The sequence below is a fragment of the Branchiostoma lanceolatum genome, chromosome 2 (assembly GCF_035083965.1).
Source record: "Branchiostoma lanceolatum isolate klBraLanc5 chromosome 2, klBraLanc5.hap2, whole genome shotgun sequence".
Classification (NCBI taxonomy): Eukaryota; Metazoa; Chordata; class Leptocardii; order Amphioxiformes; family Branchiostomatidae; genus Branchiostoma; species Branchiostoma lanceolatum.
The window spans coordinates 39,207,334-39,221,758 of NC_089723.1; the positions used below are offsets into that span (position 1 = coordinate 39,207,334).

At 46.9% G+C, this 14,425-nt stretch overlaps 1 protein-coding gene across 1 annotated transcript in view; it reads right to left on the minus strand.

Moving 5' to 3' along the window:
• The window catches only part of LOC136429000 (chromodomain-helicase-DNA-binding protein 1-like), a 52,165-nt gene that overhangs the window by 6,441 nt on the left and 31,299 nt on the right, over nucleotides 1–14,425 (minus strand). Inside the window, exons 20-30 of the mRNA XM_066418877.1 lie at nucleotides 11,379–11,531; nucleotides 10,864–10,935; nucleotides 10,125–10,274; nucleotides 8,062–8,210; nucleotides 6,388–6,487; nucleotides 5,345–5,437; nucleotides 3,629–3,793; nucleotides 2,511–2,689; nucleotides 1,787–1,828; nucleotides 1,050–1,207; nucleotides 114–391 (exon numbers count right to left, since the gene is read on the minus strand). Of these exons, the coding sequence (XP_066274974.1) occupies nucleotides 114–391; nucleotides 1,050–1,207; nucleotides 1,787–1,828; nucleotides 2,511–2,689; nucleotides 3,629–3,793; nucleotides 5,345–5,437; nucleotides 6,388–6,487; nucleotides 8,062–8,210; nucleotides 10,125–10,274; nucleotides 10,864–10,935; nucleotides 11,379–11,531 (1,539 nt within the window). The remainder of the gene's footprint in view (nucleotides 1–113; nucleotides 392–1,049; nucleotides 1,208–1,786; nucleotides 1,829–2,510; nucleotides 2,690–3,628; nucleotides 3,794–5,344; nucleotides 5,438–6,387; nucleotides 6,488–8,061; nucleotides 8,211–10,124; nucleotides 10,275–10,863; nucleotides 10,936–11,378; nucleotides 11,532–14,425) is intronic.

The following is a 14,425-nucleotide window of genomic DNA, read 5'->3' on the forward strand; positions in this document are numbered from 1 at the left end:
GAGTTCGGGGTCCATCTGCACAGTGTCCCAGCTCCCCATCCTGTACTCATGGCTACCAGACTACACACACTACTACACACACTACTACACACACTACTACCCACAGGTCCTACCTTGTCTGACAGGTTTAGCTCGGGGTCCATCTGCACAGTGTCCCAGCTCCCCATCCCGTACTCGTAGATCCCCACCAGCAGCGCCGAGTCCTCCTCCACGGCCCAGTCCACGTCCCAGTGCGCCAGCTTGGCGCGGCACGGCAGACGGAACTTCTTACGCTCCTCGGGGTCCTCGGGGATGGCCTTGGCGAGGGGTAGCATCTCCTCCTCGTGTCTTAGGATGGAGGGGGCGTTTACCGTCACCGTGGAGAGTTTTAGGGTCGGGCCACGCTTTTTTCCTGTCGTCAGAAGAAAAATGACTGGTTAAAGAATGACTGGGGCATCTGGGGATTCTGCCTTTTATATCAAAATACATGGTGGAAAACAATTTGTGATGTAAAAACCATCCAAAGTGGCCCATTAGGTCAGATCATTTTAATGCATCAATACTTGGATCAGAAAAGAATATGCTTAAAACATGATGAAAACAAATCCTGAGGACCAGGACTGGTGTTAGCGCACATTTCAAACAATTAAAACAAAATCACAGAATTCATAGACTGAACTTTTACATCATCAGCCCTCAAATTAACATACTACGGCTTACTGACACGCGTGTGAAGGTTTCAAACGACTTGCAAAGTCCTGTCACAAAATAAGGAAAACAATGCGGCAAAAATAGTCACTCAAGCAACTGGATAAAATTTTGAAACAGTCAGACGTTTCAGACTGTTTCAAAATTTTATCCAGTTGCTTGAGTGACTATTTTTGGCATATCTTACTACCTGGATGTCAAACCTTCATCAACGTAAGTAAAACAATGATAGAACATAATGTGACGTAATCGGAGGGCTAGAGGAGAAGGGACATGAATATCCCTGAAACCTTCACGACAAGATGATGATTATGAATATGACATAAATGATATAGAATGAAGTAAGGTTGAAATTCTCCTACTGATGTTGAACTTGCCATCGAACTCCGGATTCTCCTTCATCTGCCTCTCGTAGTCCTCGATAGCCTTGACGCAGCCGTCGTGCAGCAGGTCTCCCAGCCGCTTCAGGTCAGCGTACGACTTCTCCTGCAGCTCTGCATCGCCTGCGATAGCCTCTAACCTGGGGGATGACAGTTTTGTTTGAATTTTGTTTGAACCTTTGTTTATTCATGAGAAGCTCAAATAGGCCTGTAGCAGGGTTTTTTCTAGAAAAATTGAACAAGAGGGAGCACACACAGGCAAGGGAGCGAATTCTATGTATTTATGGAAGAATGAATCGCTGAGGGAAGGCTGTATATGCTGGATATTAAGCTAAAATCTGAATTCGACAAGGGGGCACTGGGCTAAAACAAGAGGGCGCAGCGCCCCTCTTTCCCGATTTAGATGAACCCCTGCTGTAGGCCGCTTGTCATTGAGGTCATGAGAGAAGTGAGTTACTAACAGTAACGACAGACGCAAGGAAAGGCAATGAGCGACTATTTGAAAGGGGGTCTGCTGGTTCCACTCTCTGGTGTGTAGGACCCCAAAATGCCATCCCCAGACACAACAGTAGCTTCTGTGGTCTAACAGGAGGCACTTGAATTTCTTCAGTAACACATTTTTACATCTAGAGACTTGTTTATAAACAGGTTACACTAGTCTTCAGACTCAAGGATCAACAGGAAGCCCCTGATGCAAATTACCAAGAGCCTGTACTCACCTTGTGAGGGGCATGCCAAACTTCTTGTAGCTCTTCACAAACCTGAAAGGCAGAGAGAAAGTATGGTGTGATAGGGAAATAAGAACTCAGCAATGTCACCTGGCAGTAGGGCAAGCAGCTACAAGCAGAAACTGATTAATGGTGACTAACTCAAGCAGTTTTTGATACAGTCAAATCCGTACAAGTGACCACCTCTACATAAACACCACCTGGCCATTGTGACCACTTTTTGGTGGTTCCTTAAGATAATTTTCCCCATTGACACAAGTATTAAGAATCATGTCTATAGTGACCACCTGTCTACATAGACCAGATCTTATCGGTCCCTTGGGTGGTCTTGTTGGACAGTTCTGACTGTTTATCCATCAACAGTGCCAGGGTTATCGCCTGGGCATTTGAACGTAGGGGGCCCCTATGCTGTGATTTTGGCCCCTATGCTGTATTTCAACCAGCATAGCGGGGATTTTCTGTTGTTTTGATGCAAAAGTAAAAAACTTTAGCCCTTTAAACCAAGGAAATATTGTCTTTGAGAGTTTTAAAGTTCAAAATTTCCAGTGTAAGGATGCCCTGGACCCCCCCTAAAATATTCCTGCCTGCAGCCCTCACCCTCACACATGTGGCGCTCAACATGCAGCTTTTGCCACGCAAAGATGACCCTATGCTGTGAAAAAATCCTGGTGAGAACACCGAGTGTGATTAAAAACTATTTGATTTATAAACACACCTCCTGACTTCTGGATCCGAGAAGCCCTTGATGGTGTCCCTGGGTACCGTCCTGGGTCGGCCACGTTTGCGAGGTTTTGTGTCGGCGTCGGAGTCAGAGTCGCTCTCACTGCTGGAGGAGGCTCGCTTTCTCTTCCTGCTACGTCGGGTGGAGCCCTCAGACTCACTCCCGTACTGGAGCTGGGAGGAACAAGATAAAGAACGTTTCATGTTAAAAACACAGCGCAAAATCTTCTGTCCACAACAGTCCACAACAAATGTACCATCTCAACACACAGCTTTTCTCTGAACAGAACATTCCATGTAAAAAACAATCTGCAAGGCTCAAAAGAACCACAACAATGTCCTACGGTGTTTCAGTCGGGGAGGAAAAGAAGAGAGCAAAGAAACTAATCTCAGGCAAGTAATTCTGCTCTCATCACCTGCTGGTACACCTACAACAGAAATGTTCATACACCCTACCGTTGTTTCGTATGTTTTGAATAACCGGTAATCTGCCTTTAGGAGTAACACACCAGTACAGTACTGTACAAGCTTTGTAAGACCGGACTGCAAGGTTTGGTACAATCACACCGGGATGGACCCCTCACTCACTCACTCATGACCCGTGACCTCAGGGGTCGTAGGGGCGTCATGACAGCCAGCCGCATAAGCTTTGTTCTCCTCAAACAAAGGACCACAGGCTTTACAACCCATTCGAGAGGAAGTCCCTAACTGAAGGTACCTCATTGGGGCCTCCTGGGGATCCAAACACAGAACCTGCATATTCTACATCAACAACCACAGGGATCTCCCTAGAAATATAGAGCAGGATGGGGGGAGGGTGCCAGGCACAGGATAAGTGCTGAGGGGGGAGGTCTGGAGGGGGCGCACAACTCTCAAAAGGAGAGCGGATGTTGCCTTTTGCCTTTTTCAGACATAATGGAAGTTATCTTCTGCAACTTCAGCTTTACACCTGAAATTTCTGGTTTTGAGCAGAATTACAGGCTTTGCTGGGTAAAAATTGGAAAAAATACCCTAACTTTGAAAATCAACAGGATGGAGCTGGGATTAGAACAGGATGGAGGAGCGCCACTGTTCCATTCTTTAGGGAGATCCCTGCCTAACCACAAGACCTACCTTTGTGACAAACTTCCTCTGCCTGGGCGGGAGGTGCATCTCCATGAGCTCCTTTTGCTTCTCCTCGTCCTCCACCTTCTGTCGCTCCGCCGCGGGGATGATGTCGTCCCACGTCTTCCCGTCCGCCTCCGGGAGCTCCTCCTCCATCGTGGAGAAGTTCGCCACCTGGGGAAAGGGAAAGTGATATCGATCCAATTTAGTAACAACACTGACAAATGCTTGACTTGACTGAAATGATGTACAATAGGGAATACTGGAGGCTAAACTATGTGTATGCTCCAATTTGGGGGAAAAAACTCTACAGTTCTTGGTGGCAAATATGCTAGATATTGGCACGTTGGCAACCAAATATGTAGTGTTTGGGACACTTTTAGACAGATTAGCTGATTGAGAAGAGGCTTGGTGGGTGTCTCTCCACCGCCAGGGAAGGTCACGTAAAGTGCCTTTCCCAACCAAGGGCACAACGTCGGGCATGGTGAGCATCGAACCCAGGACCTGTTGGTTCTGAGTCAAACTCTCTAACTGTTGCGCCACACCGATGCCACTTTGGTAAAAGTGATATCCATCCAGTTTAGTAACTACTGATGAAGGATTAAGAACAAGAGCTATCTACCAACCAAAGATCATGATCATAGCTTGTTCAGAACATGAGATATCAAAACCGGTTGTGAAGCTTGTCGCCTTGTCAATCAAAGAACTTTGTTAGCATTAGGCCACACCAAATTAATTTCTTGGTTAACGGATATTTATTTTCCCCCCCAAAAAAAAATTTTCGAAAATTTTTTTTTAGAAAAAAGAAGGCTGGGCCAGCCTTTTGTTTTCATGATTTTTTTTTCCTCAAATTTTTTTTGGGGGAAAATAAAAATCTGTTAACCAAGAAATTAAATTGGTGTGGCCTTAGTCTTCTATTGAACATTCCTAAATTGTCTTCACCTCATTAACAATCAAATTCAGAGCTTTGGTATAAAACCTGGTTCTCCGGTAATTTCCTTTAGTCACTGACGAAAGACAGTCGATGCTGGCTGAAACGTCTGTTTCAAAATTCTATCCAGTTTCTTGAGAAATTCAAAATACTGGATGCATAACTTGTAGCATCTGCCAAAAACGATTTCAAAATCACAGGAAAACATGTACACAATTGCTAACATCTAAAAGGTACATTATGCATCATTGAAATACATAGCTGATAAGACTGCATTGTCATTGATGATGATATCATTGTTAGGCTACACCATGTAATTTTTATGGATGACGTCCGCGCGCGCATTGATTTTGGTCTGTTCCCGGAAAAAAAACAAGAAATTCCGCTTCCTGTAACTATGACCAAAGAGTTACGACGGTGCCGCAGATCAATGGGATATGGAAAGAAACATGACAGGACAACAACTGCTGTTCAACTTCAACTGATTTATTCAAATTATTGCTGTTTTCATGATGAATAAAATAATCGTTAGTTGTTACACTATCTTCTCTCATTCAATTTGTGTCCTAACATGTGTCGTCGACTATTATATTTCAAATCTAGGCATCTTGTTTTTTTCGGCCCTACTTGTTTTTTTTTTGCGCTCTCGCATTAGATTTAGGGTCTCCAAAAGACGTCATCCATAAAAATTACTTGGTGCAGCCTTAACTAGATATTTGACTAAAACTCTACAGAGATTTGTTTTGAAGCAATGTTGCTTGGTAGATAAATGGTAGTTTTAGTCGTTCTCTCACCTTGAACTGAGACAGCAACTCATGCCCCGCCCCCGCGTCGTCGACCATCTCAGCTGTCTCCGCCCGACGCAGGATGTCATCGATGTCCATCTCCTGAGCAGGGAGAAGATATGTTTGTTTGTTTGTTTCAAATAATTGGCAAAATGCCTTTAGGCGTAACACACTAGTCTTGTACAGTAGGTACAACCATCTCTGCTATTTCTGCCAGACGTAGGATGTCATTGATGTCCATCTCCTGGAGATGGAGGAAAAATGTTTGTTTGTTTCACATAACCACCTGTAGATGAAATACTAGTACAGTAGGTACAAGCTGCATAAGACTAGACTTTATGTCATGCCTGGGCCTGATACGGGTGTTCCGGACCGTGTGATAACTATCCGGATCACATAGGGTTCGGGAGTGTTATCACACAGGCTTCCATGGAATATTTCGAATGCATTTCGAGCGCCCCGGTTGTGCCGTCGTCGGGAATTCGAATACCGGATTCGGAGGTTAGAATCAAATTAATCAATGTTGTTGCAGTTTTGTGTTCGAGGACACAAAACTCCCTCAACTTCTGGCACATTTCGCATTGAAATGTGTGTTTTCTCGGGTGGGTGTGACCAAGGTATGACATAAATAAAATACAACACGTTGTATTCCGCATCACCCTCGGTCCCAGCCCTGCCGCGGGTTGGATCGGCCTACGGCCGTCAGGCGATCCGACCCGTGGTCGGGCTGGTACCTCGGGTGATACGGAATATAACGTGTTGTATTCTATATGTATTGTTGTTTCATTGTGATAAGTGTTACATAGGGAAACACTGTAAGGTTTGATCCACTTGCATGCAATCAGAGAAGAGAACTGGAGCCAGAATAGGATGGATTCCAGGCTACTCCCAACCCAGCGACGATCTTGGTTGGGGAGTGGTCGGGAGAAAAGTCATAAGAAGGTCCTGGATTTGTGACTTGACTAACCACACAGGTAGCATTCCAACACACTGTGATGTGAGCAGGTTTTCTTTTAGATTAACAGAAGACACATGAAACATGACAAACATACAGGCATTTCTTCCTCCTCCCCTTCATTTTCCTTGAAGAGGTCCTCAGCACCGAACTTCAGGATAGCAGACAGCTCTTCCTTGTTGAAGGGAGTCGAGGTGCTGAAACAAAAGTAATAATAGTAGATGTGACAATAGTTAAAGCCATGCTTTGTACAGTCATTGGGTACAAAGTCTTCCAGTTTGAAATGTAATATTTGTGTTAGAACTGTTGAAACAAGCCAATAAGCTAGCTGGGCTGGGGAAATCCCAGGATCTTTTCATTCATTAGTCCCTTTTGCTTTGTACCGACAATAATAGCATGAAACTTAATCTGAGTTGGTAGTTAACATAGTACATCTAGTTAAAACTTCCTATTTTGTTCAAACACAATAAAAGTAGCACATTGAATTTTCGACTGCAGTCTTCCACAGAATTTCTCAGAAAGTTTTTTAGTCACTTGAATTCTGTGGAAGATAGTAGTAGGACAGTCAAAAATTCAATGGGCTATTTTTGTTGTGTTGGAACAAAGTTTGAAAGGTTTACTATTGTCCTGTATGTATAAAAAGATCTTCTGTGCTTTTAGCATTGTTCAAACTTTACTGAAACCATGTGGCATAATTTTGCAAGACAATAAGCTAGCTGGGCTGGGAAAATCCCAGAAGCTTTTCATTCGTTAGTCCCTTTGCACTTTGTATCTATCAACTTTTCCTGTGTTTTATGTAAAAACATGCCCAGTAATCTGCAGACAAGCGTACAGTACCAGCAGGGCTCGAAATTCATCTTTGGGAATAGGTGCACTGGTGCACCCAACTCAAAAAATTGGGTGCACAGAAATAATTTTCGGTGCACCAGATAAAATAAAGTTGAATGTTCTTCAGAACAAAATTACAAAGTTTAACGCTGCTGCCTTTTTTAAGAACTTCAATCTGTAATTCTATAGCTAACTTTGAAATTTCAAACAAATAATACATTGAATCGAGTACAGCAAAAAGTTATCATGCTGTTTTTTATAGTTACATTTCAAGAATATTCTGTATACTAGTGTACAATAGTACCTTAACCCTATAGGCTGCAAAAATATCTAGGTGCACCAGTGCACCCACAGTCAAAAATTAGGTGCACAGCTCCAATTTTGGGTGCACTGGGTGCACATGCACCCACTATTTCGAGCCCTGGTACCAGGCAATCCATGCTAGATCTCAACATGTCACCTACCAGAGGTTCCCACCACCACTTTGTTTTCAACATGAAAGATGAAGAAGAAACAATTTAAAACTGCGCAACAGATAATTTTCTTGATCCCAAATGCACAACTTTTTCCACAACTGTCAAGTTGGCGGCTGAAACGATTCCGTACAACAGAAGTGATAAATTGGAAATGCGAAATGCGAAATGGAGAGGTCACCACAAAAGTGAAATGACCACAAAGGTTTCAATATTAACAATACTATATCCAAGTATTTTGACCTGTTTCTAGTAATGGTAAAACCCGTACAAATGACCAACTCTACATAATGACCACCTGGCCATTGTGACCACTTTTTGATGGTTCCTAAGATAATTTTTCCCAATGACACAAGCATTAAGAATCCTGTCAATATAGACCAGATTTTTTCAGTCCCTGGAGTGGTTTTCTTGTACTATTTCCTGGTATTTTACAGCAGTGTTTCTAACAAACCCCATCTATTCCTCACCTGGAGGGAGCTGACGACTTGGAGAGGACGGTCCTGCCCGACGTGTCCATCCGCTGGATCACCAGGTGGTCCAGAACCATCTTCTTCTTCGCCCGCTCGATGATGTCCTCCTCCACACTGCCTTTGGTCACCAGGCGGTAGATGTTCACCTGTGGTGGGACATCAATCAATCAATCAATCAATCAATCAATCAATCATTCTTGTGTCTCCCATGGCTCTCTAAGACTTGTCAGATATCAAGTATTAGTACTAAAGAGAATGCTTCAATTTGGCAGCAATCAGTTCAATTTTAGTGTGACCTAGATCGGTGCGTGCATGAAATATTTTCTATGGCTGGGACAAATTGTCTTTATTCAGACCAAAAATCAGCCAAACAAGACATTTCACATCCGGTTGGTTGGTAAATCAGTGGATAACAAAGTCCTTTGCACACACACCAACTTAACTGCGATGTTTTGGTGACTGACAGCGACACCTAGCTGCAGTGTGAAGTAGAACCAATCAGTATTGCCCTGAAGAAGGTGACAGACGGTCACCAAAATGTTGACTAGGTACAAATACTTTGTTGGGTACAAGAAACTTTGTTATCCAAGACATTTAACAGCATTAGAGCTGTATACCTAAACAAATTTTAGGTACAGGTACACGGGTTAAGGTACAGGTCCGTACCTGAACCTGTACCTAAACTGCTTGTTCAGAAAATGGTAGATTTTCAATAAGGACAAAAGCATGTCTGAACTAGTAACAACATGATATTTAATTGTGCTAGGTATTATTTTTATGAAAACACAGATGAAAATTTGTATAGATGTGGCTTTGGTGCACTGCCACGGTTATTTCGTAGTTATTTTATCTGTCAAAGTCAAGCTTGACCTGATTAAAGTACCGGTCCACCAGGGATCAGGTATTTTGGACCTGTACCTAATTGATTGTACCCGGTGCTGTACCGGTACACAGCTCTAGTTAGACGGTCAACCAAATGTTGACTAGGTACAAATACTTTGTTGTGTACAAGGAACTTTGTTATCCAAGACATTTAACAGCCCCTTACCTGTTTCCTCTGGCCTATCCTGTGTGCCCTGCACTGTGCCCTACCTGTTTCCTCTGCCCTATCCTGTGTGCCCTGGACTGTGCCCTATCCTGTGTGCCTGCACTGTGCCCTACCTGTTTCCTCTGCCCTATCCTGTGTGCCCTGGACTGTGCCCTATCCTGTGTGCCTGCACTGTGCCCTACCTGTTTCCTCTGCCCTATCCTGTGTGCCCTGGACTGTGCCCTATCCTGTGTGCCCTGCACTGTGCCCTACCTGTTTCCTCTGCCCTATCCTGTGTGCCCTGCACTGTGCCCTACCTGTTTCCTCTGCCCTATCCTGTGTGCCCTATCCTGTGTGCCCTGCACTGTGCCCTACCTGTTTCCTCTGCCCTATCCTGTGTGCCCTGGACTGTGCCCTATCCTGTGTGCCCTGCACTGTGCCCTACCTGTTTCCTCTGCCCTATCCTGTGTGCCCTGGACTGTGCCCTACCTGTTTCCTCTGCCCTATCCTGTGTGCCCTGTACTGTGCCCTACCTGTTTCCTCTGCCCTATCCTGTGTGCCCTGGACTGTGCCCTACCTGTTTCCTCTGCCCTATCCTGTGTGCCCTGCACTGTGCCCTACCTGTTTCCTCTGCCCTATCCTGTGTGCCCTGCACTGTGCCCTACCTGTTTCCTCTGCCCTATCCTGTGTGCCCTGGACTGCCCTACCTGTTTCCTCTGCCCTATCCTGTGTGCCCTGGACTGTGTGCCCTGGACTGTGTGCCCTGCACTGTGCCCTACCTGTTTCCTCTGCCCTATCCTGTGTGCCCTGGACTGTGCCCTATCCTGTGTGCCCTGGACTGTGCCCTACCTGTTTCCTCTGCCCTATCCTGTGTGCCCTGGACTGTGCCCTATCCTGTGTGCCCTGTACTGTGCCCTACCTGTTTCCTCTGCCCTATCCTGTGTGCCCTGCACTGTGCCCTATCCTGTGTGCCCTGCACTGTGCCCTACCTGTTTCCTCTGCCCTATCCTGTGTGCCCTGCATTGTGCCCTACCTGTTTCCTCTGCCCTATCCTGTGTGCCCTGGACTGTGCCTGGATGTCGTTCTGTGGGTTCCAGTCCGAGTCGAAGATGATGACGGTGTCGGCCGTTGCCAGGTTGATCCCCAGCCCGCCCGCTCGGGTCGACAGCAGGAAGCAGAAGTCCTGAGGGAGAGAACACAAACATTTGGAAATCTGTTCTGTCAAATATGTCACATATTCCCCATGTCCTAAGCCCAGAAATAGGGTTTGGGTTGGCGTTAGGAAGGGCATCCAGCCGTAAAAACTCTTGCTACAAAAAAGACTTGCACTTGATGAGGAGTTATGGGGCTCCCCCATCCATGTGTAAGCACGTCCAACCCCCAGATGATGGGGAATAAAAGACGAAAATTGGATAGAGAGAGAGAGACAGAGAGAGATGTACCGGTGTTATGGCTAAGTGAGTAGAGTCTTGCATTCGATAGGTCGTGAGTTTGATCCCCAACCGTGTAATACCACAGACTTTAAAAATGGTACATACTGCTTTCTCTGGTTAGCACTCAGCATCTGGGAAAGAGTATGGTAGTTAAACACACACCACTTATGGACAAGCCCCCTGCTGTAGTGATTGCACAAAGTTGTGTGGGCTAAGGGTTACTGAAAGGAGATTGTTGCTCCCATATGGACCATGGTATGGGAAGGAATTTGACTTTTACACAATACAGCAAAGGGGTGGAAGGATGGTGAAGATAGATAAGATCAACTCCCAACACACCTGAGATCCTTCAGCGTTGAAGTGGTCCAGCGCTTGTCTCCTCACCTCACCCTTGATGGAACCATCTAGTCTCTGCAACAGACGGACATAACAAATGAACAGCCTGAAGCACAAAGCTGAATTGAGGTTTTTGACAATGAGTATTGACATGTTTAGAAATATCCAATGCCTTAAAAGAAATAACACATTTTGGTTGGGGAAGGTCGTATTGAGGTCACCTGGTGGCGCCGAATGGCAGCCGCCAAGACCCTTGCAATAGTGCCAAAAAATGCAAGTGTGGATAAAATATGTATATGTTGTGTATTACGTGAAACCTGTAAACCCTGCATCAATGCAGCACTAGAAAGGCTGTCATTGCGGGTAATTTCTGACCAATAAAAAACATTAATCATTGAAAGATTGGAGTCGTAGATAAAAACATTGTGACATTAGGACTATAATAAGATATACACATGTAGCTATTCAAGTAAATTACAAGTGAAGAGAGCCAGCATGTACATATATGTGAACCTTACCTGGAAAGGGAAGTGTCTCATGGTGAGGTACTCTGCCAGGATGTCCAGCATGCGCACCATCTGGGAGAAGATGAGGACGCGATGACCCGTGTCCCTCAGCCGAACCAGCAGCTTGTCCAGCAGCAACAGCTTCCCACTACTCCGCAGCAGTTGCTGCAAGACACACAGGCATCTTCAGAAAGTGGTCTATACAGGCTTTTCATAGACGTTATAATAGTTACAATTTGAATCCCCCGGTCACATCTCAGTGTGTTTTACAGACGTACGCTGTAACGCAACATGCTGCAAATGACGTCAAATGAAAAGCCTGTGTAGTCGTCTAGCAGTCTATAGCCGTCTAAAATGTCAGCTGTTGTAACTCCTTGGTAAAGGTAAAGCAGGCATCCTCAACTGAGGTGAAACATGATGTTTTTTCAAGTAGCTAATGGTAGTGCAATGCGGCTTTGCCACGGCTCGCATTTTTGGCCAAGCACACCGGGTCACCCCTACTCTTCTCGATAAGTGTGTTTGGTTCTTTTACGTGCAGAAGTTTGACGCTTGAAGCGAACGTCCGAAACTCCCTCATACACAGAGCTGGACCGGCTTTACATCACCATGTTAAATAACAAATGCAGTCCCTCACAACATGTCCGAGGAACAAGCACAACATTTGTCTTGACAATCTTTGTACTAGGACTGGTATTCCGTGAGTTCAAGTGACATTCAATCTGTCACAAAAGAACCCTACACACGTGCCTGGTTATAAAAGCTAAACCACATTCCACTATCAAAGAGGCATTACAATTAGTCTCAAGCATTACGCTTCAAGTTTGATGGAAAGAAGGAAGGAAGGTCTAAGCAGTACTAAGAAGGAATGACTGTCTGTACCGTGACGAGGCTCTGTCCTGGCGGGGGGTCCTTGGGTGTCCTGACCAGGAAGGAGTGAAGGTTTGAGTAGTAGAAAGAAGGAGTGAATCGTACCGTGACGAGGCTCTGTCCTGGCGGGGGTCCTCCGGTGTCCTGACCAGGAAGGAGTGAAGGTTTGAGTAGTAGAAAGAAGGAGTGAATCGTACCGTGACGAGGCTCTGTCCTGGCGGGGGGGGTCCTCGGGTGTTCTGACCAGGAAGGAGTGAAGGTTTGAGTAGTAGAAAGAAGGAGTGAATCGTACCGTGACGAGGCTCTGGCCCGGCGGGGGGTCCTCAGGTGTCCTGACCAGGAAGGAGTGAAGGTATGAGTGATAGAAAGAAGGAGTGAATCGTACCGTGACGAGGCTCTGTCCTGGTGGGGGGTCCTCGGGTGTCCTGACCAGGAAGGAGTGAAGGTTTGAGTGATAGAAAGAAGGAGTGAATCGTACCGTGACGAGGCTCTGTCCTGGCGGGGGTCCTCGGGCGTCCTGACCAGGAAGGAGTGAAGGTATGAGTAGCAGAAAGAAGGAGTGAATCGTACCGTGACGAGGCTCTGGCCCGGCGGGGGGTCCTCAGGTGTCCTGACCAGGAAAGAGTGAAGGTTTGAGTGATAGAAAGAAGGAGTGAATCGTACCGTGACGAGGCTCTGTCCCGGCAGGGGGTCCTCGGGTGTCCTGACCAGGAAGGAGTGAAGGTTTGAGTGATAGAAAGAAGGAATGAGCCTTACCGTGACGAGGCTCTGTCCCGGTGGGGGGTCCTCGGGTGTCCTGACCAGGAAGGAGTGAAGGTTTGAGTAATAGAAAGAAGGAGTGAATCGTACCGTGACGAGGCTCTGTCCGGGCGGGGGGTCCTCGGGTGTCCTGACCAGGAAGGAGTGAAGGTTTGAGTGATAGAAAGAAGGAGTGAATCGTACCGTGACGAGGCTCTGTCCTGGTGGGGGGTCCTCGGGCGTCCTGACCAGGAAGGAGTGAAGGTATGAGTGATAGAAAGAAGGAGTGAATCGTACCGTGACGAGGCTCTGTCCGGGCGGGGGGTCCTCGGGTGTCCTGACCAGGAAGGAGTGAAGGTTTGAGTGATAGAAAGAAGAAGAGCCTTACCGTGACTAGGCTCTGTCCGGGCGGGGGGTCCTCGGGCGTCCTGACCAGGAAGGAGTGAAGGTATGAGCAATAGAAAGAAGGAGTGAATCGTACCGTGACGAGGCTCTGTTCGGTGGTGGATCCTCGGGTGTCCTGACCAGGAAGGAGTGAAGGTATGAGTAATAGAAAGAAGGAGTGAATCGTACCGTGACGAGGCTCTGTCCGGGCGGGGGGTCCTCGGGCGTCCTGACCAGGAAGGAGTGAAGGTATGAGTGATAGAAAGAAGGAGTGAATCGTACCGTGACGAGGCTCTGTACCGGCGGGGGGTCCTCGGGTGTCCTGACCAGGAAGGAGTGAAGGTTTGAGTAATAGAAAGAAGGAGTGAATCGTACCGTGACGAGGCTCTGTCCTGGCGGGGGGTCCTCGGGCGTCCTGACCAGGAAGGAGTGAAGGTTTGAGTGATAGAAAGAAGGAGTGAATCGTACCGTGACGAGGCTCTGTACCGGCGGGGGGTCCTCGGGCGTCCTGACCAGGAAGGAGTGAAGGTATGAGTAGTAGAAAGAAGGAGTGAATCGTACCGTGACGAGGCTCTGTCCGGGCGGGGGGTCCTCGGGTGTCCTGACCAGAAAGGAGTGAAGGTTTGAGTAATAGAAAGAAGGAGTGAATCGTACCGTGACGAGGCTCTGTCCGGGCGGGGGGTCCTCGGGTGTCCTGACCAGGAATGAGGGAAGGTTTGAGTGATAGAAAGAAGGAATGAATCGTACCGTGACTAGGCTCTGTCCTGGCGGGGGGTCCTCGGGCGTCCTGACCAGGAAGGAGGGAAGGTTTGAGTGATAGAAAGAAGGAGTGAATCGTACCGTGACGAGGCTCTGTCCGGGCGGGGGGTCCTCGGGTGTCCTGACCAGGAAAGAGTGAAGGTATGAGTAGTAGAAAGAAGGAGTGAATCGTACCGTGACGAGGCTCTGTCCTGGCGGGGGGTCCTCCGGCGTCCTGACCAGGAAGGAGTGAAGGTTTGAGTGATAGAAAGAAGAAGAGCCTTACCGTGACGAGGCTCTGTCCTGGCGGGGGGTCCTCCGGCGTCCTGACC